Raw genomic sequence first — 24,400 nt, 5'->3', positions numbered from 1 at the left:
CACATCGGAGTGGTGCCGCGCTTGTGGGGGAGACCCCGCGGCCTCCTGGAGGTAACGCGGCCCAGCCGCTACCGCTGGTGCGACGGGTGCCAGCGCGACTGCGTGAGCAAAACCCCCAAAGCGCTGCTTCAGGGGGAGCTTTGCCCCAAAACGGTTAACGCTATGAGGAAATAAAAAACGATGAAGTTCGCTTCGAGCGAGCACCAGACAGATTAAGCGGTAGCCGGGGGGACTGCGGCGAGGTTTCTGAGAAAAGAAAGCGGCAGCCTGAGAAGACGAACACAACCAGCAAAGTGTTCTTCACCGCGCTCACCGGTGAAGCATCCTAGCGGATTGATACAGCATGTCAAAGTCCCCGAAGCAGCGCGTTCCCCCTCCTCCCCCCCTTTCCGAGGACCTGTTGGGGATCCTCTGGAGCTGGGCCTCAGATCGCAGGTCCAAAGTCCCTGGCCTACGTGAGCGGACTACCAAAGCTTAGGCTGGACGTCAATGCACAAAAGCCTCGGAGCTGAACCGCGACCTGCAGCAATCAGGCTTCGTTTCCTCCCCGATGCGAAGGTGCTGCCTTGCCCAAAGGTCACTTTTCCCCCTTGTAGATGCAGTAGAGTCTTAGCCTTGACCTAAGGCAGCAGCAAACCCTTCCCACAGCCTCAAGGGCTTATCGGACATCTCACACCTGACCGGGAGCAGCAGGATAAGCTGAGTGCTGGGAAAATCATTTCTCCCTTTGAAGAACAAGTCGCATTTCCAAAGCATCTCGGTTTTGAATCTTTTAGGCTGAAGTTTAAATTCTTGTTGCTTACCAGCGTACCTGAACGCATATTGTGTCACCTATGTTCTTCCCCGTTTTCAGAGGAGCTAAGAACCCACATCCCTCAGGACTTTCAAATGCAGGACAGTTTAACAACGGATCTTTACTGCCCTCTTTCAGACTTTTTTCAGCATTCTTTACATCTCTATAGAGGTGCTATAAGTTCAAAAAAAAAAGCCACTTAAAGATACAGACCTGACCCCTCCTCCCCTGAGCGCTTGGTGTGTCCCATTGAAGCTGACCTGCAAGGAATGTATATTTCAGCAGTCTGCTATTCACATGAACTTTTTAACACTCAGAGGCTAAAAATGCTTCTGATAGCACCTTATTACCTTGCATTTGACCTCACCATATGCCCCGCTTGGGTCCCGTCTCCTATCTGTTTAAGAACTATACACACATGGATTCAAGTCCTTAACAGATGTATTTCCTTTTACCCTTGGCAGTTCCCATCACGCTAGAGGAAACTCTTACTGTAAGGTACAGACTGCTCGAGGGTCAGACTCATGCCAGTTGTCAAATATGACTAGTAGCATCTCGAGAATTAGTAGAGTCTGAAAACAAAAAGCCCAGTTTCTGGAGAAACTTTTACTCATTCAGTGAATCCACGCACTACGAAAACTGTGCTGCATCCTACGCCCCGTTCAGTTGGGTCTACAAAACAGGTTACTCACAAGAAGGCCCAATTCTAGATCATTCTAGCAGTGGAAAATTGATTTCATTACTGGTTAAATTTTTAAGGTCCTCCCTTCTGTTAAAACAAGAACGTTGCCAGAGTAACTTACAGAGAACTTGGTGTAAGTGGCATAGAACCCTGGGATTTTCAGGTTTCTACAAACTGGTAGAAAAAAGAACATGACTTCCTTATATTGCATTTACCTAGGAAGCTGCTGAGTTTTAGTTTCCTCCCTTTCAGATTGTTTTAGGCATTCCTTTTCTTTGGAGTTAAAATTCTGATTGAAAACACTGTTCTTCCATCCGGCTAATCCCCCATGCTGTGAAGAAACAATATCTGGGCTGTCCTGCCAGCAGGGCTATCCAGTTTGGATTATTAAAACTTAAGGCTTTGTTGAATTCATTTGCAAAAAGAGGCAGTTAGCAGGACAAAATCCTAGCAATCTTGAATCCCATAGTAATGTTCAAAGTGAAGTTTTGGCATAAGGGATTAGGAGGAAGGAAAGCCCAGGCTTGTAAGAGCTGATGAACATGATTAAAACAAGTAAATCTTAGACAAAGAAGCCAGATTTATCCTTGGGTAGGCAGGACAGTTTCCCATTACAGTCACTATGATTCACAGTCCATCCCTTACAATGCCTTCATAGCACTGTTTAATATCTAATGCTAAGGATGCAAGGAATTCTGGAAGAAAAAGCTAGAGTTTTGGTCCCATAAAATCATGAGGAACATCATGACAAGAGGTTGTTCTGGGGTTTGCACCGTGTTTCTCTCCTAGCACACAGTGCATTGTAAGGCTTGGCTCACGGACATGTAGGAAGCGCTCTGAGAGCCAGGACTCCCTAAATTGGAACAGTTAGTCAAAGATCATCAAGATAGCTAGAATATACTGATTTTAACCATTTTGGCCTTCCTCTCAGGTGTTAATGCTTATACTTTTACCTACAGAAATACATATTCTTTGCATAGCTGCTCAGGAGGGCTGGTGACAATTCAGCCATGTCACACTCCATAAAGCAAGAGAGACCTTCCCCGAGGTTAAATACCAGGGCCTGTATAAAGAGCTGAACAGTCTCAGCTGGTATGTTGGGAGTTTCCACATGCATTGAGATGCTACAGGATCGCACTGCGTCCAGCAAGAGGAACTCACCAGACTTTGCTTTCCTCTCCCTCCACACAGGGCTCTTTAGTGGTGGAAGCTGAGCTAGAAGTAGTTTCTCTCTGCTGCTTCAATAGTGGCTCTGTTATCCTTCAGATTTCCCTAGAGAAAAACATATTTGCCCCTAGTGAATCCATTGTCTGAACAACAGATATTGACAACAGGTTAAGCTGGTTTTTGTTTTGCACTCAACTATCTTATATGAGATCTTCACCGCCCAGAGAGGACAATGCTCCCTAGAAGACCAAACTGAAGTGATGATGCTGGAGTCCAGGACAAATACTGCCCTCCTTGAAGTCACGGTGCTCTGCAGCATGGTGTATCCCTCAAAACTGCTACTTGTCAGCACCAAATCCACAGGAAATGTAATCACAGAATACAGGTATAAGCTAGTAGGAAGTGCTGACCTTCTTGGAGCACCCATACCATGGTGCACAGGGTGCCCAGCAGCATAAGAGCCATACCTGAGAGTGTGTTTGAAAAGAACAGCTATATGATTCTGTATGAGATATAAGACATCAGCATGGGAGAGCCCAGCTGTCAGAAAAACCTTTCCACTAGTGCACTAAGATCCAGGGAATACAAGCTTTTGCTGCAAAATCCATGCACTCTACCTTTCTGCTTTCCAAGAAGGAACCTGCGTTTGCTGAGATGATCCAACAATTTCCAAAATAAGTGCGGTAAAGCTAGCCAAAACCCAAGATTGAGCTTAATGTAAAGGAAGCCTGTAATTCTGTTAAACTCGCTTCTGAGTATTGGGGAAAGAAGAGCAGGAGTCTCAGCAATGGCCTGAGACAGAGAGGACTCTCTTAGCAGGCCCAGAAAACATCCACCCTCCCACCTATGAAAAACCAACCAGCATTGTATTAACTCACCCCAGCTGTCCCTGAAGATAGGAAGCAGGAGTGCAGGCACAGAAGGAGTAGCAGACAGGGGTGGAGAACAAGCAGTCTGAAAACGAGCAGCAAGGTGAACTGGAAGAGCATCCAAGAACCAGTCGGGCTGTTTCCAACTGCACAGGCAAAGCCGGCTGGGGCTCAGGACAGGGACCCGCCTGAGCTGCTGCCACTTGCCCATAGGCTGGGATAGGCTGCTGGAAGGGAAGCAGTGACTGGGAATCCCTCAAGCTGAGCAGGGCAGCCAGGCAGCAGGAGACATGGAAGTCTTGTTTCTGCTGATGCAGGGTGAGGGCAGCAGAGAGCTGTAACATCCCATGAAGTAAGAAGCCACTTTGAAGACTTAGGGAAACCAGGGCTTGGTCAGGAGGCAAGAGCTGGACTGGAGCTTTTGGTACCTGACTAGAGAACTGTTTTCAGAAGGCTGTAGCACTACGAAGGCCATTGCTTTTGGAGATCATCCATGCAAAGAGTGAGGAGAGACTAAGAGGTGGGTAGCGTAGGATGGGATCCAGGGAGGAGTTGCCCTCTCCTGCTGCCCCTTCTCCCTCGCTCTGCTCTGGATCCAAACCTCCAGCACTGCAAGATTAGCACAGGGACACATTCAGACTGTGGCCTTGGACAAGGCTGCTGTGAGGAGCATCAACAACTGCTGCAGCTGGGAAGAAGCTGGAGAGAAAAGGGAAAAGAGCACTTTCAGTTAATGTTACCAGCTGAAAGTATTTCTGCAACTGTTACCCAAAGGACCACTCCCAGCAAGGGGAAGTGATGGAGAAGAGGAAGAGAGGAACTTGAGAAAGTGGAGTGCTGGGGCAGTGGAGATGGGCAGGATTGTCAGCAAGCATCTTGTGAAACGTGCCCAGCAATGAATGTCACAGACCACAGGCTGACTCTTCCCCTCAGTGGGCTCCTGACAACACCATGCTCCAGCTCCTAAAAGAGGGACACCTGAGTGCAGCGGCACAGAGCTTCTCAAGCAGTTTGCTGGAAGCCCAAGGGCTTTGCTTAACTTAACTGAGGAACACAAGTCAAAGCAATACATGCCTCACCCATGAACCATCTTTGCCCGTCCCTGTGTCTACTACCCTGGGAATAGTGGCCATGGCACCTTGGCAGACTGCTAATGGACTGGATGCCGTAGAAGAACAACAGCCTTTCCTTTGCAGTAGATCAGCACTTGCAGTTGGGGGGCTTCAGAGTGTCCCGTGTGGCCTCTGGTCCCGAAAGAGATGATGCTGGGCTGTGAGGCACTGCAGAGTGGGGAAAGGAATCGAGCCTAACAGTGGGAACCCAACATAATGGCCTGATCCTTCAAATCCTCCATGCCCCTGGAGAAATCCAAATAGGACTGAGACAACTAAGAAGCTCGTAGCTGGAGAGGCCTGTTCCACATCAGGACCTCTCGGACACCTTGCAATGCAGAAGGCAGTTACAGGATGGTCTGACGGCCACAGCTGAAATGAAAGTTGTACAGGTAGCAGCAGGGCTGCTGACAGGCATGGGAGGCGAAGGGATTACTTCTGGGGATCACTAGAAAGACTTTAGCCCATGTCTTGACCCTGCAGCGTTTGCACAAAGGCTGCGGCGCTACTGGGGTGCGAAGCTGCCTTCTGTGCGCGGCACTGCCCAGGGCCACAGGGCTGGCTCACTCCAGCCAATACGATTCCCTTTCTCTTCTGCAAGCATGCTTCTCCGCTTCCTCCTACGCCCTTCCCACGCCCACCAAACTTCTTAAAACAGAACTGTTTTTATCTTGGTTTTAAATATGCAGCGTTTATGTAGTAACAGGAATCACATCAGTGCAGAAAACTATGCAAACCTTTGCTCGGCCATCACAAGGACAGGGACTGTATTTTCAGTGTGTTCTGCCACTGCAGATGGGTCTACCCTGAAAGAGAGGTCCAAGCGTTGATATTTTGACCTGTGTCACTGGAGCCACTCCTAAGATACCATATGTTGTCTCATTAATGATAATCACCGATGTTATCACACCCAAACGACCTGCCACTTAACGCAGTGCATGGGAATTCTCACTTCTGCTCGTATTCAGCTATGCCGCGTTACAAGTTACGTGAAGGTGCGTCATTAACACAGTACTGTTTTAGCCCTTTAGGTGATGAAATACAGCCTGCCTCATGAAGTTTTCACCGTCGCTGCTGCAACTGGCCTACTTAGGCAACTTACACCTACAGACCAACTGACAGCGTGCATTATTTGACACTTCACCTGAGAACATAGCCCACTGTCCACATTGAGGCCAAATGTTCAAAAAAAATGGAGGACTAGCTTCTTGATTCCTGGTGCCTATAGGAATTTCATTATATGTTCAGTGGACAAGCATGAACATCTATCGTTTTCCCTGTATGTGTCACAACCTATATAAGCCACCATGCAACATCTGCTGATTGGCTTAAGACTTAGTGCAAGACACTGAACGCTTCAAAACTGCAAAGTACCCTGCAAAGAGAACAAGAGATCAAAGGAGGGACCAATGCCATGCACTGCCAGGGAATCCGTTAGGTGAAAGGTTCACAGGTCCTGCAAGAACGTGAAGTCTACTTCACACAGATAAATGCCCCAAAAGCCTTCGCAGTAACACAGGTGGTAAAACCAGGGACAACAGCCACAAGTTTTAGCTGGGGAAGTTCATATCAGGCATTAGGAAAAGCTTCTTCATCAGAAGAGTGGTGCAACACTGGAACCCAGAGAGGCTGTGAGATCTCCATCCCTAGGTGTTTTTGAAGACTCAGCTAGACAAAGCCGCAGCTGACATGACCTAATGTTGATAATAGTCCTATCTCAAGCAGCAGGTTGGACTACACAAGCTCCAGAGGCCTTTTTCAACTAACAACTCCATGACAAGTCTGCCTCCAGGAAGGAGGGAGATTCCTTTTTAACCTCAAAGCTGACAACTGATAGTTGCCTACATTTTTGTTGGCTTACAGCATGTTTTCACAAAACACTGTCAACCTCCTACCCCCATTACCTTCATGGCTTACTGTGGGCAACACAGAAATGAGACCCAAGGTCTCCTGCATTCACCAGCCAAAAACAAGGTGACTCAAGCTGTTTAATAGCTTCAGAACACTTCAGATAATTCTTACCTGTGCCTCAGTTTCCTCCCCCACGAATCTTGAATAACAGGCAACAGGAAGCGTAATTGAAGGTTTCAAACAGGCTCTTGAGATCTGAAGATGAGAAGGCACAAAGAGAAGAGCAAAACATTAACTAAATTTTTCCTTATTTATTATTGCTATCAAAAAGCCTAAACTTCCTGCAGCCAGGCTCAGAGTCCTGCATTGCCAGGTCTTCTGCAAATATAAAAGTAGAAGACAGCCTCTGTCTTGAAAGTCACAGCCAACTGAGAAGCAGCATGTTTCATCATCACGTACTGCTGCAGGCAGGCAAAGGCTGAGCGAAGGAGGTAGTTACAGCACCCATGCTCCAGGGTAGGAGAGATTTGCCAGGGAAACATTATGGCTGAGTCACAGACCCTGTGCACATCCTGCTTCTCTGGGGCTTTTGGACAACATCTGCGATGCAAAGCGAAGAGCAGCTCCAGCACAGGTGTAAGCACGCTGAGCCCAACAACTCATGCGCTTCCCAACCATGCTACTCGCTGCTAATGCAGAGAAAGCCGCACGCAAGCGGCCTGCTGGTGCCTGGCTGAGCCCTGCACATGGGATGAGGGCTCAGGGATCAGGGCTGACCTGCAGCTCCGACACTCAGCAGGCTCCAGCTCTCCTCCCAGTAGCTCCAGTAGCAGACAAGTCCTGCACTTGAATCCACTTCCCTAATAATGCGGACGAACCTGGGCAGGTCTGTGCCTCAGGAATGGCTGGGTGCCTGGCCATGCCCTCCTCAGCTCCCAAAAGCAAGCATCTGGGGCAACATGGAAGCAAGCAGGGTTGGTGGAGCTCAGCCACTGAACCAAGCAGGGGCACGAGGGCCAGGGCAGCACTGAAGGGCTGAGTCCTGAAGGCTTCAGCAGATGCTGGGGGGAGGAGGGGGACACGAGGGGAGGCCAGTGTCACCCCTGTGACCCGCTGCCATGGCCCCCAGCACCACCGGTGCCAACGCACCGGGAGGGCAGGTGACCCCTCCGGCAGGGCCCGCTGGGGCTCCCTGGCAGGCACGTCCCTCCCGGGGCGGGCAAGGATCCCCCAGGCTCTACCTGTGGCCCCTCACCTGGCCCCATTGCTCCTCCCACTCCCCATTGGCCGAGGCAGTGCTGTCAGCTCCCCGATTGGCTCGCCCAGCCGCTTGTCAGCACGGCAGCAGTATTTATGCGGGGCGCGGGGCCAAGGTGTGCTGTGGTGGTAGGTGCTGAGGGTGTGGAGGAGCCAGGTAAGGTGGGGCATGGGAGGGGGCTGCCCTGGGTGAAGGTGTTTATGGGGTCTGTGGCTTGTTCCTGGGTGGCCCCTTGCCTTAGGGGGGACTGTTTGCAGCCCTCCTGCCTCCCTGGGGTGTGGGGCTGGGAGCTGGCACCCTCCTGGGGAACAGCTTCCACCTCAGGGAGCAGAGAGGCTAAAGGGACCCTGCTGAGGGGCTGCTTCCCCATCTGTGTCCCTGGGCTTCCCCAGCTCCCTGGGGGAGCACAGAGCCTGCTGGGGTGGTGGGCTGTATCTCTGCTGCTTCTCCCCACCTGTGTGCAGGGACTTGTCAGGGTTTGGTCGTGCTGAGTTTAACAAGCTGCATCTTCCTACATCAATGCTGTATTTGGTGCACCTTGGTAAAGAGCTAAAAGGTTTCGTGCACCTCCTAAAAGCCTCTTGCTAGTGCTGGGATGAATTCTGAACCACACCATGGAGCTAAGCCTGCCTGAGCTGTGCTCAGTGGGCTACAGGTCTCAAAATGTGGCTCTTCTTACTTGCTGGTGAAGATGCCTGCAGTGTGGGGTGATCTGCAGGTGGTGGCTCTTCTGCACAGCTGCTGGCTCTCCCTGCAGAGATGGAGTGTGATGTTTGCCCTGGACATCAGTGTCCTGTGTGATGCTGGGGGGGCAGTCCTTGCTCTGCAAGGCAGATGGATCAGGTGAGCATTCCTCTCTTGCTGACAGTGCTGTGAGACCTGCCTCTAGCTATTCCAGGGATGATCGTTTGGTGGAGGCATGATAATGGCATTAACTAAGGGGGTGGCTTAAGTGGCAAGGGGGCAACTTCTTCCTTACTCAGGAGCACCCTGCTTCTATGCAGAGGTAGGCTGCAACTAAGCTTGCTGGAGGGAGCACTCGGCAAACTCACTAATTCTCCAGGCTAACAAGACTCTTAAATAAGGTTATGACATACCTGAAACTGTGCATGGCTGTGGAGAAGGAAACAGATCACTGAAGTCAGATTCTGCTGAAACTGCCAGCTAAAACTGCTCTTAAAAGACAGCAGCATGCTCCTTGCTCTGCAAGTTACAGCTACAGCCCTTAGCCCTGGGAGTTGTCTGCATGAAAAATAGGTCTCCACAGTCTCCCTGTCCCAGGGAGCTTCTTAGTAACAGCTGCTGGTTGTGATGTTTGGTTTCCCTCAGAAGTGAGTGTGGGGCAAACCCTGCCTCATCTGTGAAGTGGCTTTAGTCTCTGAGGCTCTCCAATGCTGATGGCCTTTCCAGGAAGGTGGTGGACCTCTGACATGCATTTCTGCCAGTGATTCTGCAACTGAAGGTCAAAACCACGGTCAAAACCAAAAAATCATCTGACTCTCCTAAAACTAACGCTGCCCTCTGAGCTTTGGCAAACAACTTCCTCAGTTGTGGGTGCTGCTATTCTCCATTGCAGCTAGACATCCTCTATGGCCCTGTCCTGTTAACCGCATTTATGGTCAACTGGGATATTGATGGCAAATCTGGAAAAGAATGCAAACAGTACTCTAACCACCAACCAACACCTTTGCCCTGGTTAGCCCGCCCTGCTTATATCTGAACCATGAGACCTCACTTTGTTTTCCTTCATGGTCACTAAAGAACAGCCAGGTAAGCTATTGAACTAGGCATGCTAGCTATGGATCAATCTGTCTGAGCCAGATAAAATACCTGGTGGGGGGGAGAAAAGCTTGCTGAGCAGCAAGATCCCACGTCTCCATCTGCAGCAGAACCTAACAGCAGGCTGGCTTCATGATGGCTTGAAAGGGCAGAGCCTTTTTTTCCCTGCAGGCAAATAAAAGCCTCGTGCAAAACCAGTTCTTTGATTGGTGCATGCTAGTCACTGCCAGACTGACAGAAATGAGGGCAGCTGCTTATCCCAGCAGAAAAGTGCTTGCTCTTCTGCCAGGCAAGCATGTTCCAGTGGTTGTGAGTCTGACTGAGACAGAGGAAAACAGACTGAGGTAGCCAGCAGCTTGACCAGCACAGTGCCTTGGTACCATTGCCCTTGCAGCTTCACTACATATGGAGACTTGTGCCCGACAAGGGCAATGACCGGTGTTTGAGCAGTCATGCCACCCTAGAAACATGCATTGGCGTCTTCGGAAGATGAAACTACTTGTTTCCAGGAGATTTTCTCCAGCAGTGACATATTTTTGATGTAGCAATAATAAGGAGTTGTCAACAAGACAAAGTTGATGTGCTGAGTGAGGATTGGTTCCTTTTATGCAATCACAGCAAACAGTGATATTGTTTCTGCTCCCCTAAGTGAGGGTTGCCAAACACAGTGACTGCCTGCTGTGGCAGGCAGGATTTCAGGATTCCCACTTGAAACTACCTTGACTTGAAACTCTTTCTCACCAAAGGAGCATCAAACCATGGACTTGGAATTGCCCAGTGCTGCATCTTTCTGTGATTTCGGGCAAAAGAAGGTCTGCTCAGCCCTCTAGCAGGGGAGGGAATAGAAAGAGAAAATAAAACCATGCTGTGGGCTCCGAGGACTTGCCCACACCACAGATACCAGCATTGCAACACGCCCTGATTCCACCTACACAGAGGAGCGCGAGCCATGTTCTAACATGATCATGCCGCAAGGATTGTCACTGACACAGTTGCATCTATAATTAAGATGGACTTCTAGTATCTCAGAGCTTGATTCTAACCTTATATGAGCTTAATATCTGCCAAGGAGTAACTTCTAACTTACACTAGCAACTAGAGCCCTTGCCTTTTTTCCCCCTGCTGCAATGTTTGTCCCTGTATGTTAAGCCTGACACCAAGGCCAGTAAGATGCTTTACAGTTTGTTTGAGGTTCTCCTCCAGTCCAGGAGTGAAGTAACTGTGTGAAGGGGTTGTTTGTAATGGTGTTGAAATAGCTGCGCTTTGCCCTGTGATAGGGCTGCAGACTGAATTGGCCTGCTCTGCTTTGGGGCAAGTCTGTTTTTTGAAGCAGTGCAAGAGAAATAAGCACTAGCTGAGCAAATGGTGCTGACTTGGGGGGCTGAGGTGTTACCTTCCAAGCCCTGCTTCTGTCTGGAGAGACTTTCTAGACGTTCTCCCAGGCTGCTGAAGTTCCAGCTGTGTTTTCTGTGGGGTGTCAATTTATTGGGCAGCCCTGTAGGGAGGAAGGGGCTCAGGAGAGCAGCTTGCTCCACGCCTCCTGCTTGACAGGTTAGAGGTCCCAGCCTGGGTGACAACTCTTGCCTTAAACATGTAGCACTCTGCATCCCCCTCTTGCTTGAGTGACTAAAATGCCAACTTATACTCCAAGTTAACTGTGCAACTAGTGTCAGATACTGCTGTTACCTCCTGAGAAGTCTCCCCCAGCTATATGCGCAGCCAGTCCATGGTTAGCAAATGCCTGCTCTGCTGCTTCCTCCCAGTTCTCTTCTCCTGGCTGGAACAAGGCAGTGATCTGGCTGTCACGAATAGAGGACGAGCTCTTTGGGGGAAGAGTCTGCCAGTTAACTTGGAGCGGTGCCCAGCACGGGAATCCTGCTTGTGAAGAATTCTTGTTTGGGGGTTTTTCATTTGAAAAATGCTATAGCAATTCTAAGAATAGGATTAAACTGGCAAGGGAGGGGAAGGTGGACACTGCGCTGAAGAACAAATACATTCAAGACCCTGCTGTCCCTGACTAAGGCTAAGAAGTAATCTTGGACTTCTCACACGATACTGGAGTGTCCAGATACCAAGCTAGGCCTATGCTGGGGAAGCTAATGCATATTCATGATATTGCATCATTTCTTAACTTGAACCTCAATCTCATTCTGTAATGAGACTACTTCAGAGATTGAGCTTCATGGGAGGGGAGGAGAGATTTCCTGCCTAGCTCTACCAGTTGGTTGGTAGCATGGGAACACAAGCTTCAAGGTAGCCAGCCAGAATGCCACAACAGCAAAACCTGGCCTACTTTTTCTATAAAAGCCCCCAGCACATTCTCCTATTTTTCCCAGAGCTCTCAGACTTCCAGTGTTGCTGGAGCTGGCACCAGGAGGGAAGCTGATAAAGTTTCCCCACTGAACAGAGGTGCCGTGGGACTACTCTAGAGACTTTGATCTCAATGTCCTTTGCAGAGCATGCTCGAGAACAAGCCTTCAAAGGGAAGTAGCTACAATTATTGAGCATTTCTTAAGATGAAACTTGCCCACTGCTGCTTCAGCATCTGTTTGGTCTCTGGCCCTGATGGCTTTCTGAATGAGAGCTAAAGTCTTGCCAGTCGTTTTGTTGAGAAGGGGAAAATGGATTGAGCTGTGGGAAAACCCACCTCCATGCCAGTCAAAATTGGGAAAATCTGAGGGCTTTTCTCCCTACAAAGGTTTTAAGCAAATTCAGTGAGCTTCTTTCAAAAAGTAAATACTGTTTCTAATTTTAGAATCCATTGTCACTGAACTGTTTGAGCTTACCAGGTTTCTAAAATTAAAACTGAAAGACTTCCCTGCTCATCTTATGGCAGTTGCATTTCCTGTCTTGCAACAGCCACTATTAGCAAGGCTTGTCAGAAAGACAGTAGCAATCTGTCATGATCAGTGAGACAAATATGCAGTGATCCACGCCATTAGCACCACTTCTGCAGCGTGCAGTTTTCATCCAAGCGTTCCAGTCCTGGGGCAGTAAAGACTCTTTGCAGTGAGAAGCTGAAGTCCCTCTTGTAGAGGAAATACACCACTGAGATAAGTGGGTGAGAACTGTTGTTTGTTTTTTTTTTTCAGGCCTGTGATTTTGAAATCAGTCAAATGTTACCAGCAATAAAATAAGTAGGATGGCCCCTTCTTGTTAAGAACACTTGGCTGCCGGGGCGGAGGGAGGTGACTGAGTACAGTCCCTAGTGCAAGTGTGTTTGACCATGTAAATCATGAAGCCTCTCAAATATCTTCACGCTCTTTTGCAAGAAAGACTAGTGATTCCCTGAAGCTCCTAGGCCATGACTGATCCCAAATGCATCACCCTCTGCTTCTCACCACTGTTGCTAGATTTTAATTCACTGGTGGAAACTTAAGTTGTACTATTGCTGTTACCCTATTTTTTCCTTTCCAGCTGCAGCTGACTTGACTATGGCATCTGAAAAGACCACAAAAAATGATCCGCTAAAAGCTAAGGAACAGCAGCAAGCGGTAGGTGCCAAGACAGCTGGTACTCCAACATGCAGCTGTTAAACTACCTGCTAACGGATACAGTGGTAAACTAACTTCTGTCACCATCTCAAATCCAGGCTGGGAGCAGGGGAAAGATTAACCATATGAAGCCATGACTAAATCTAAACCTTTAGTTAATGCAGAGGCTGACTTTTCTTGCTCAAGAAAGAGAACTCCAGGGCTGGCTCAAGCAATGCACATAATTCTGAAACATTGGCTGGTATAGGTCCTATTTCCAAATCTGGGCTTGATGGTACTAAAGCCTTGTATGACTCAGATGTGACAGAGCTCCAGCTTCTAATTCTGGCTTGCCACTGATTGCTAATGGTTTTAAGACAAGACCCTTCAACTGTGAGCTCGATGAGGAGATGGACTTGATAGCACTTAGGACCTTTCTGGATCTATACATGGTTTGCATTCGCTCACCAACTTGAGGCAGAGTGTCTAATATCACTTATTTCTCTCTTTTAGAGTGCTGTTAGCAGGGTGACCAACCTGCCCTTGCTGAACTCTGCATTCAACCTGGTCTCATCTGCCTACAACTACACCAAGGAGACGCACCCTTGCCTCCACAGTGCCTGCAATGTGGCCGAGACTGTGGCCGCTGTCGCAGTCGGCAGCGTGGTTGGTGGTGCACAGCCCATTCTGAACCAACTTGAGCCGCAAAGTAAGTGAAGAGGCTGGAGACGCCCCCCTCTCCCCACAGAGGGGATAGGTGGGAAGGGAGCCTCACAGGCCCTCTGAGGCCCTGGTGACATAGACCAGGCTCAGCAAACACCCTGAGTAACAGGATCAGGTACCAGTCCTATGCCATGAGGTAAACTTCTCACTCCTCATGAAAGAAGGAAGAGGAAAAAAATCAACTTTTTTCTCTTAGCCATATGTAGTCTTCAACAAGTAAACTACCTCTAAATGACATTAGAAGTCTCCTCTTAAAACCATGTCTCTTGCAAAGTCATTCCCACATTATTTTGGCTTATGTGACAAAGCCTAGATAACCACCATGAGCTTAGATGATACCCCTGCTTCGTTAAGGTGCAAGTGATGCCCCTTCTGGGTAACATCTCCTACAGCACATCCTACAACACTTGTAGTATTGCTGACTCCTCCACTGCTCCCAGCCACTCCATAGGCCCACTGAATTTGATGGATAAGGGATTGTCACTAGCAGAAGCCAAGTTTGACCTCATCTGTGGCTTCTTTAAGTGGAGAGGCAAAAGCTCCCTGCTCTGCCTCTATCGCTTCAAGTTGTGAATATCCCATCAGGTAGTATCAGTGTTTATTCTGCCTTTTGCTCAGTTTGTCTCATCCCAAGACAGTAAAAAGCCATTAATCCGCTTCCCTATCCACTGGAAACAAGTACCACGCTCTGGCTGGAGCGATGTGCTCTCAATTGCTAGAAGGCTGGGAAGGCAAAACGAAGAGACTATTTAGCGAGACCCTGACCACCACCCGTACCCCAAACAATGATCTACTTTATTTGCTCTCATGAGCTCATCCTGGATTGGCCATTGTAGGATCAAAAAAGCCTCCAAACTCGAGTAGAGGGACTAACCTGGTACCTGTCCTTCTGTCTAGTTGCACTTGTAAATGAATATGCCTGCAAGGGACTGGATCAGCTGGAGGAGAACTTGCCTTTTCTTCAACAGCCAGCAGATAAGGTAAAGCAAAGGCTTTTTCCAGGGAAGCCATGGCTCACTCTTCTTGCTTGATATAACTGTTATGGGTACAGAAGTATATGGGGAAACTAACTTGGGCAGTGCTGCTTTGTCAGGTCAGTTCCTGGATATGGGCTACAGCTGCCTGAGCTAGAGAAGGCATTGCTAGCTGATGAAAGCCGAGGCTCTGCCTTCAGCGTGTGGAAATAGATTTCCATGTGAATACAGATGTACTGATTTCCTCACCTTTCCCACAAGAGTGCAGGCACAGCATAGCCATGTGAAAAGCTCCCTGAGGGAGGGAAACCTATTCTGGAAAAATGCATCATCTTTCTCTGCCTCACCTTGTTGTAGGTCATCTCAGACACCAAGCAGCTGGTTTCTGCCAAAGTGACATCTGCTATGGATGCTGCCTGTGAGGCAAAAGAAGCAATGGCTGATAAAGTGACTGAAGCGGTGGACCTCACTAAAAATGTTGTTGGGGACAGTGTTAAACTGACCAGGTCAATGGTCACCTCCACTGTCACCAGTGCTATGGAGGCTGCTCAGGGTGCAAAGGAGCTCGTGACTAACAGGGTGACTGAGGCAGTGGACCTCAGTAAACACATTGTGGAGGACAGCATTGGACTGACCAGGTCAGCAGCTGCTTCTACTATCGTCAGTGCTGTGGAGGCCGCTCAGGGTGCGAAGGATCTTGTGACTAACAAGGTGACTGAAGCAGTGGACCTCACTAAAAACATTGTGGAGGACAGCGTTGGACTAACAAAGGCCGCAGTCGCTTCTACTGTTACTGCGGCTGTAGGGGCTGCCCAGGGTGCAAAGGATCTCGTAACCAACAAAGTGACTGAAGCAGTAGACCTAACCAAAGAGGCTGTTCAGGATGGTGTTGAGAAGACTAAATCAATGGTCACTTCTACAGTCAATACAGCTCTGGATGCTGCATATGGCACCATAACTAGCAAAATGAATACAGCCCTGGAGCACAGCAGAGAGGCTATCCAGGAGGGGGTGGAGCTCACTAATTTCATGGTGACCAACAGCATAAGTAAAGCCAAGGCAATGGGCCAAGCAGTGGCAGGTGGTGTGGAATCTGTCCTGGATATATCAGAAGATCTGGTGGATCACTACCTCCCCATGACAGAGGAGGAGCTGGGTAAGAAAATGCTTAGCTGGTAGCTGTAACTGCAAATCACTTTCCACATGATTAGAGAGCACCTGACACTGCAGGAGTCATCTTTTGAAGCAGATAGGTAGCTCTGAATATCACCCAGTTGGCTTTCTGTCACCACTGACGTGCTACGTGGTATAGGACAGAGTTCAAGCACGTGCTAGCTACTCCTTGGTTTGCCTATCAGCCTCAAGGCAAACAACAACTGGGTACATGCTTCAACCTATTTGTCAAGTCTGCTTATCTGAAGAGAGCCCTTCAAGCTGGGACTGGCCTAGTTGTAATCTCTGAACAACTGCCAACCCCTACCACTTATACAGCGAGATTTAGCTTCCTCCCATGTTTCACAATGGGCAAATCTTACCTTTTCCCCCTCACAGCTGGGAGAGCAGAGCATGGAGACAAAGGAGTGAGGGTAGAGGCAGCTGGGCTTTGCCCTGATGGCTCCAGGGCCAAAGGGGATGGGGCACAGGGTAGAGAAGAGACATCTGTTGACAGCTGGATCTCTGTACCCTCTAGGTCAACTTGCCACTGCTGTTGAGGGATTTGATATGGCCTCTGTGGAGGAGCAGAAACAGCAGCGGAGTTACTTTGTGCGTCTGGGCTCCCTCTCTAACAAAGTCCGCCTCCGAGCCTACCGGCACTCCCTGAACAAACTGCAGCGTGTTAAGCAAAGCACGCGGGATACTCTCTCCCAGCTGCAACTAGCAATAAACCTGGTACAAACACCCTTTTTCTTTTCTATCCCACTCCGCAGAGTCTTCTTTCCCCCTGCTAGCACCCAGATGGAGGTGCTTCCTCCATTCTGCACCTAAGGTATGTTTTCTGCTGCATGTCCCTTTGAGTCCCTCCCTGACAGGTAACACTGCAGAATGTGATTCTGGAAGCTGCTTCTTTATAACATGACTCCAGTGCTTAGCAGACAGGAGCGCTTGTGCTGCTTTGTATGTGCTTGCAATGTAACTGTTCCTCATCTCTTTCCATCAGATAGAGCGTGTGAAAGACGAGGTTGGCCAGAAGCTTCTGGACGGGCAGGAGAAGCTCCATCAGCTATGGCTAGACTGGAGCCTGACCCAACCCAAGGGACACCAAATTAAAACTGCCTCCCAACCAGAGGTATCCCTAGAAGGGTGTAATCAGACCTTTTGTGGATAGCGGGCATCTCATCTGCTACAGTAACTGAGCTGTATTCTTTCCTAGCAGGTAGAGTCACGGACCCTAGCTATGCTGCATATCATCACCCAGCAGCTACAACCTGCATATGAGAATCTGAAAGCCAGCATTCAAGGCCTCCCCAGCAACATCCAAGAAACTGTACATCAAGCCACTCAAAGCATCCAGAAGCTCCACACTTCTTTTTCCAGTGCTAAGTCCTTCCAGGACCTCTCTGGCAGCACCTTGACCCAGAGCCAGGACTGTGTGAGGGAAGCCCAAAGATCCCTAGATGACTTGCTAGAATATGTAACTCTCAACGCCCCTCTAAACTGGCTTGTGGGCCCTTTCAGGGCATCAGCCAAAGTATCACAAGACAGCAGAAAGGAGAAGAAATGCAGTATGATGACTGATATGAAATCACCTGCTTTGGAAAAGGGTATGTCACCAAAGGAGGTAGCTGAAGCCCCCAAGGAATCAAAGGGGGCAAACAGGATCCTGGGGGAAGGGTCTAAAGTGCTAGACAGGTTGGAGGAGAAGGTAGAGAAATGCACAGGAGAGGTGACAAAACCTGCAGAGGAGATAGTAACTAATGCACCAGAGGAGGAGCTCTGAAAAATCCCGGTTCTTCTAACCCAAACCCCTTGGCTAGAACTTCTTTTAATCATGTGCCCAGCTGCCAATCTTACAGGAATGCCTCCTGCTCTGACACTATCCCAGGCTTTGGAGGTATGTAGCTGAGCTTACAGAAGATGTAGTTTGCAAGGTGACTTGATAACCAAGGTGGGCTGATTCTGGCATAAAGGTTGCATACCTTTTACTAAAGCATGCTGCATTGAAAGGGAAGATGGGGACCTGTATTTTGGCTTTTTAAATAAGTCAGCACAGCTGTGAATGGCTAGTTCTTGCTGAGAGGAGTTGTAGGAGAGAAGAAATGGTCTTGAAACTTATTTTTAATGTTGGAGCTTTTTTTTAATTAATCCAAGCTGCATCTTAAGAGGATGATGCACTTGGCCTCTTTGATACTGTTCCCTCCTGCTACAAGTTTAGAACTCAGCATTACAGACACTACTTCCTTCCTGACTGTGCCACTTCCTGTGAGGCTGAGACATGCAGCAGACCAGGAACAGCTGGGGGCAAGAGGGTCCTTCCCAAAGGAGACCTCTCTTTACAGAGCAGCCAAACACTTTTCCTTCAGAGAAACACTTACAAGGTGGGATTTTTCTTTTGAGCATGCCAACTTTCAGTGAGATTACTTTCTTAATCCATGTAAGTGACTTTAAGGACCGTCTGTTTGTGTTTAAGTAACTCCATGCATGAAACGTTTTGCAGCCATTAAGAAGCTGGTTTATGAGGCAGCTTTTCCCAGGAGTTCTCTACCATGGTTATGGGATATCTTGTCATTAAAATAGGGGTGATGGGTCCTGTTTTCTTCCCACTAAATAATGTTTTTGTAATTATTCTTAGCCTAACTTATTTAGGTAGCCCATGTCCTGGTATGTGAATAGTGCTAATGCTGGAGAAATGGAAAAAGGCAAACAGATTTCAAAATAAAATTTGGACTGTTTTCACATGAATATCTTTCTCTCATGTATCTAAGGCTGCAGCAGCTCTGATGAGCAAGCAATAGCATCATCTTCTCCCCTTAACCTGAGCCTGTAGGAAGCATTTTAAAGAATTACTTTTCTAGGCAGTTCATCTCCTAATTGCTCTTTTCCCCTCTGGCTTTTCTCCCCTTTGCTAGAACTAAACACTCTGAGCTGGACCCAAGCTCTGCCTCAGTCTTTAGTAGAAAAGTATTTCGACTGTCCTGCCTCCTGGAAGCTTCTGCCTGTACCCCTGGGCTTCAGCTCTGCCCACCCCACTCCCAGCATCAGCCCTACTTGCATCAGTCTCCAGCTCCAACCTCCACCCGACTTGCCTTAACCATCTTTCTGTCCTCCTACTGCTGCCAAACCCCCATGCTTTGAGGAAACAAAACCAAAACTTTCGCTAGACAAAAAAGGTTCGTGTTCAGGGTCTGCTCTCAGCTGCTCGGTGCTACCTTCAGAGGAGGGTAAGTACCGGCAGAGGGCCGGGCTAGCGCCCCGGGCCGCTAATAACCGACCTCATGGTGGGGCGGGGGGGCTCCTTCCGCTCAGCCGCGCCGAGACCCACCTGCCTCGGGTACCGAGTGCTGCCTCCGGGCCGGCCGGGGGAGTCCCGCTCCGCACCGGGCTGCCCCTGCCCCGCTCCGCCCCGGTGCCACCGGGCTGCCCCTGCCCCCCGGCGCCCCCGCTGCTTCCCGCCGCTCCGGGCTGCCCCTGCCCCGCTCCACCGCTCCGCCCCGGCGCTCCCGGGCGCCGCCGCTTCCTCGTGTGACATCAGGGCCCGTCGGGGAGCAGGCGGCTCCCCGCGGCCCCGGCGAAACCGAGAGCGCCGCGTTTCCACCTGCCCCCGGCCCGCCTGGGAAACGCTGCCCGGGCGCCGCCGCCGCATCCCCCCCCCCCCCCCCCCCCCGCCCCGCGCCGGGGGAGCCGGGGCAGCTCCCGCGGCCTCCGCCGAGCCGCTCGGATCGCCGCGGCGGCGGCCGGGCCCTGCCGGAGGTAGGCTGGTCCCTTCGCAGCGCTGGCCCCGGCTCGCGCCTCGGGGAGGAGGGCTGCAAGAGCAGGCGGCACAGAAGAGCGGAGGGGGCGAAGGTGGAAGCGTTACTGAGGGTCGGAGGGCAGAAGGGGGGAGAGATCGGCCTCGGGGCCCTGCTCGGCTCCCCACCGGTTTTTAAGAGCTCGTCGTGCAAGAGAGCAAGCTCAAAGCTGCAGGCTCTGGAGCAAGATGCCCAGCGAGAGGGAGCAGAGAGTTAGGGGAGTAGTGGGAGGTTTTGCTGACTCACAGAGGGGTAGAACATAAATAAGTGTCAAAGGTCTCCTCTACTGTTTTTGAATGCCTGGACTTCCTTTTTTCTTTTTTTTTTTTCCCTTCCTTTCCTTCCTTAGATGTTTCACTGAATCAGAAGTTTTCATAGAAAGACAACAACTTCCTCAGGCTCAGCTTGAGCTCATTCATTAAGCAATTAGAGGATTTTTATGAGATAGAAAAACAATTTGAAATTACAAACTTTCCCCAGAAGTTTGGTTGTTGAGAGCTATTTTTAAACACATTTTTTTCTGGCTTTCCTTTAAATAGAGAAAGATTTTTTCAAACGGATCAGTCGCTGCCAGTGCATCTTCAGCAACTTCTCGCCTGCCTGCCACAGACCTGCCGGAGGCCCAGACCTCCCTCGCTCTACGGACAAGTGCTGCTGGCTAATTTAACTCCGTTCAGCTGGCTTTGGTGAGTGCAAAGGCTTAGCTGGGTTCAGGGATTAGATGCATATGACCATAACGCGTATGTCCACAATTACATTAGACAGCTTGAAAGTGGACGCGAAAGGAATACAAACCTTCCTGGCAGGGTACGAGCGATTTGAAAAGACGCGGAGCCTGTAATCGGCAGGAGGCTTCCTCTAAGCGGGGCTTTATTCCTTAACTGCTCATTACAAGGATGCTGTGAGGCCCCTGCAATCAGCCCCTGCCCAACAGAGGCCACTGGTGGAGATGGACTGTTGATATGAACCAGCTGGACACTTGGATTTACCTAAATATAGTATTAGTTTAGCAATTATTTTAAAACAGTTTAGTTGACATATAACGAACGTGAAGGACTTGCTGTTTGCCTAATAATAGACTTGGGATAATGTGTGGAGCACGTTTCAGACAAGCCTCGGGATATGCAAGTACCAAGTAGATGCAAAAATATTTATCTACAAACCTTTCGAGGAGTCTCCCAAGCTCCCTGCCTCACTATTTCTGAACACTGCCCTTTTTTCTACTCACAGGTTCATCTGGCCAGTTCTTCAAGGCAGAGACTGTCCCTGACTCTGAGATGAGCCCGTGAGCAACAAGGACCTATTCCTTGTGCAGTACTTAAAAGTACGTACGACCAGGGCTTCAGAGAGCACCATAAGGAAACAAACCTTTGCTCTAGAGACTGTAATATGCTTTTTCCATCCATGCTTCTTCAGCGCATTGTCTGGAGAAGCAGCTGATGAGATGGCACAGAGTGCTGAGGTCCAGCCAAGCTTTGAAGACATTTTTAATATTCTCTCCCAGATCCCAGGAGATAAACTCCTTAACCTCAAACATAAACTGAAGCACTTGATATCTAAGCCCAGCAGCAAATTATTGCAAGCCATGGTCCTGCTTACTTTGGGGCAAGAAGCAGATGCAAGAATTTGTCTGGATACTTTGAGGAACGACCAGGCAGCCCTATATATCCACAGGACCAGACTGGGCACTGCGAGAGTACAGGAAGACGGTGAGGATTTGCAGCCCCCCCAGCTGGATGCAGATGCCATAGCGCTTCTGGCACAGATCTACTCGCTGCTGGTAGACGAAAAACTGTGCAGTCGGGAAGCTATGGTCAGAGCCTACCAGACTGCCATCAAGGCCTGTGACACTAGCGGGAACCCTCAGCGGGAACCACTGAAGAGCATCCTGGCTGAGGCTCAGGAAAAATGTGGTGCTGCTATCAGCTTTATGGGTTCAGGTGGCAGGTTCCAGATGATGAGATCGGACCCGGGATTTCTCCAGACTGCCAGCCCAAACCGTGTGGCACGAAGTTCCCCAGTGCAGATCGGAAATGTGTCGGACCTTTCAGGCCCACGGACCTTGCGCTCCTCGGGGAGCCCAGCTTCTTTCATCAGTCACTTTGAGATCAGTGAATCGCCAACAGCCGTTTTTCACACCCAGCCTCCTCACTGTAACCATGTCCCCCAGCTGAGCCAGCTGTGTGCAGAGCCTATGAGCTGTGCTGGAGAGCCTGCCAGGGAGAGCGAGAGCCACGGCCTGCAGGAAACAAGCTGGGCCAACAGCACCAATTCACATCCCATGCAGGGCACAACCGCCCATGTCCCCAGACCAAAGATGGAGGTTCTGCAGACCAGTTCTTGTCATCCATTTCTCCCTATTCCTGAAATTCAGCTTCCTACACCGAGTGCTGTGAACCAACCTGTCGAAAGTAGTGATGTTTCCAGCACAGTGACAGCAGAACCTCAGGCACCAAAAGAAGGCACAGCCCAAAAGCAAGAGGACTTACCTACAGGTCTTCCTGATTCAAGAGCCACAGCGCACACTGGTCCCATCCACACGTCTGCAGAGGATATTCCAGCAGGTACATCTTCCCATACTACATCTCCTACTTCAGCCTGTTCCCTTCCTCCTCATACACCTTCCTTCTCCCCAGCCCTTCCCCCTCCTCTTCAGGCAGTTCCTCCCAACTCAGCATATCCCTCTTCCTTCCATTCATCCTCCTCTCCAGCCTACCCTCCTCCTGTCCAAAATGCAGAAGCAGCATCCACATCAGAGCCAGATGAAGAGAGAAAGTTCTTCACTTTTGTTGTCCTGCATGCTAGTGAAGATGTGGACATTGCCTGTCGGGTCAAGGAGCTGCTGGAAAGCATGGGGGTTCCCAATGGTGCCACATTCTGCGAGGACTTCCTCACTGCTGGACGTGGCCAGCTGTTTTGCTTCCAAGATGCTATGGAAAACTCTGCTTTCACCATCCTTTTGCTGACCAAGAACTTCCTGTGCCAGCTGTGCATGTTTCAAACAAACTCAGCTCTGATGGAGTCCATCCTGCGACCATCCAAGCACAACTCAGTCATCCCTTTTGTTCCCAGAGAGAACCCCTTGGAGAGGAGGGAGATTCCCGCCCTACTGAGCGGGCTGGTGTCCTTGGATGAGAACTCCCCTGTGTTCTCCAAGACAGTAAAGAACACCTTTACACCCAGCAAGATCAGTGAGCTGAAAGCCATGTGGAAACAGATACAGCAAATCCAGGAGCAGAAAAGGAAACTGCAGCTGTATCAGGATCACTGTCAAACACTGAAGAACTTAGCTGATCTGAACCTCGGCTCCGTTCCCCAGATGCCTTTGTCAGCACCACAGCCAAATCTGGGAAGCTTACAGCAGCTTTTGGAGCAGCTCATGCCTCACCAGTCACCCCAACAGTGCCATTTTCCTATGCCTGTCCCTCCTGCCACATACCCACCTCCCTCCGCTGATCACGCCATACCTGCTCAGCTGGGTCCCTCTCCTTCCCAAACATTTTATCTCCCATCAGGCCACCCCAATATGATGCAAGGTCCAGGAGCTGCCCAGAACCTCATCATTCAGCATGCTCGAATGGTACAGATTGGGAACCACAACATGATGCATGTGCAAACTGCCCCATCAGGTCAAGAGGACAGTGAAGAAGAAACCAGGGAGAAGGCTTGATCAAAGATGCAGAACTTCAACCAGGGACAGAGACATTCACACTTAATTCCTAAGCTAGATAGCAACAAATCTGCTGGGACTGGGACTGTTCTTATTATTTCACTGTGAATAAAACAAGGTACCACTTTCTTGGAGCAGAGGAGAAAATGACCTCTTTTCTGTTGGACAAGAGAGGTTGCAGTCTCCTGAGACTGTTTTCCTTGTGCTTATTTTCAAGTAACTGCAAAAACTATTTTCTTGACTCTTGAGGGCTACTTGAAGATTTTATGAATACATTTTAATTAATTCATCTGTGTTTCTCCAGTTCTTTCTTGTAGAAATGGGAAAGGGACAGTCAGGAATATCTGGGAAACTGTTCTGAATGTGTGTATCTCGGGGCAGGCAGCAGAGCCCAGGGGATGGTGCTGGTCAGGAATATCTGGGAAACTGTTCTGAATGTGTGTATCTCGGGGCAGGCAGCAGAGCCCAGGGGATGGTGCTGGGACACAGCACATCTAGATCCTGTTTCAGAATCTGCTGTCGAGTTGTGTGAACCTGGCCAAGTCATTTGAGGGAAAAATTTCCAGGGAGTGCTTGGGGGGGGGTCACTGTGGCCTCCTGTCGAGGTGCTGAGCACCATGAGGTCCCCTTGTTTTCTTCTGGTAGTCCTCTTCTCTCAGGGTGGCACGGTGCCCTCTTGGCACTTAAAACCAATGCCTGCTTTGAGTGAATAGAGCGTTCTCTTTGCTGCGGCCTGCCAGCAAAGCCATTTCCCCCAACCTCTCAAATCAGACCCAAAGAGAGTCATGAAAGTGGCTTCAAAAACTTCTGTGGGGCGGCAGGCCTGTGGGTTGAGGTGTCGGGAGATCACTTTTCCCAGTTTCCTCTGAAACCACAGAGAGAGATGCTTTTTGTTTGTGAAAGATTAAATTCCCGCATGATCCTAGAGCCACAGCTTTAAGGAAAGTATTTCTGTATTTAGGAAAACTCTGTGAAACTCACAAGGACTGACACTGCACAACAGACACAAGGTTAAACAAAAATCTTTAGAGTAAAGCTGCACTTGAGGAAAAAGTGCCTTGATGAAAGTGGAATTGGAAGGGGAAATATGGGCAGAGAGTCCA

At 49.6% G+C, this 24,400-nt stretch overlaps 3 protein-coding genes across 13 annotated transcripts in view; 2 read left to right on the top strand and 1 right to left on the bottom strand.

Annotated features, from left to right (window-relative positions):
* Nucleotides 1-19,307, bottom strand: part of UHRF1 (ubiquitin like with PHD and ring finger domains 1) — a 35,637-nt gene extending 16,330 nt beyond the window's left edge. The window contains exons 1-4 of one of the 2 annotated variants that reach the window (XM_068919988.1): nt 7,353-7,695; nt 6,646-6,729; nt 3,521-4,210; nt 2,637-2,747 (exon numbers count right to left, since the gene is read on the bottom strand). The gene's annotated coding sequence lies outside the window, so the exon portion shown is untranslated. Of the gene's footprint in view, nt 1-2,636; nt 2,748-3,520; nt 4,211-6,645; nt 6,730-7,352; nt 7,696-16,216; nt 16,411-19,161 lie in introns of those variants that run through there. The other variant, XM_068919987.1, reaches the window with a different exon arrangement.
* LOC104146227 (perilipin-3) lies at nt 7,797-18,580 on the top strand. Of its 4 annotated transcripts, none has more exons than XM_068919998.1 (8): nt 7,797-7,888; nt 12,929-13,005; nt 13,498-13,693; nt 14,605-14,687; nt 15,039-15,837; nt 16,372-16,571; nt 16,840-16,968; nt 17,056-18,580. In XM_068919998.1, the coding sequence occupies exons 1-8, from the start codon at nt 7,828-7,830 to the stop codon at nt 17,617-17,619; spliced, it is 2,109 nt and encodes a 702-aa protein (XP_068776099.1). In that variant the 5' UTR covers nt 7,797-7,827; the 3' UTR covers nt 17,620-18,580. The 4 variants fall into 4 exon arrangements, with proteins under 4 accessions (XP_068776099.1, XP_068776098.1, XP_009676476.2 ...); XM_068919997.1 differs by having other exon boundaries at nt 17,053-18,580; XM_009678181.2 differs by lacking the exon at nt 7,797-7,888 and adding an exon at nt 7,902-8,575 and having other exon boundaries at nt 17,053-18,579.
* TICAM1 (TIR domain containing adaptor molecule 1) lies at nt 18,092-23,586 on the top strand. Of its 7 annotated transcripts, none has more exons than XM_068919989.1 (4): nt 18,092-18,217; nt 18,749-19,060; nt 20,167-20,313; nt 20,858-23,586. In XM_068919989.1, the coding sequence occupies exon 4, from the start codon at nt 21,072-21,074 to the stop codon at nt 23,295-23,297; it is 2,226 nt and encodes a 741-aa protein (XP_068776090.1). In that variant the 5' UTR covers nt 18,092-18,217; nt 18,749-19,060; nt 20,167-20,313; nt 20,858-21,071; the 3' UTR covers nt 23,298-23,586. The 7 variants fall into 7 exon arrangements, with proteins under 7 accessions (XP_068776090.1, XP_068776096.1, XP_068776092.1 ...); XM_068919995.1 differs by lacking the exon at nt 18,749-19,060 and having other exon boundaries at nt 18,100-18,217; nt 20,858-22,191; nt 22,339-23,586; XM_068919990.1 differs by having other exon boundaries at nt 18,135-18,273.
* Nucleotides 23,587-24,400: the final 814 nt, after the last annotated feature.

The sequence above is a fragment of the Struthio camelus genome, chromosome 26 (genome assembly GCF_040807025.1).
Source record: "Struthio camelus isolate bStrCam1 chromosome 26, bStrCam1.hap1, whole genome shotgun sequence".
Classification (NCBI taxonomy): domain Eukaryota; kingdom Metazoa; phylum Chordata; class Aves; order Struthioniformes; family Struthionidae; genus Struthio; species Struthio camelus.
The sequence above is the reverse complement of the archived record's forward strand: the minus strand, read 5'-3'. Positions and strand labels throughout refer to the sequence as shown.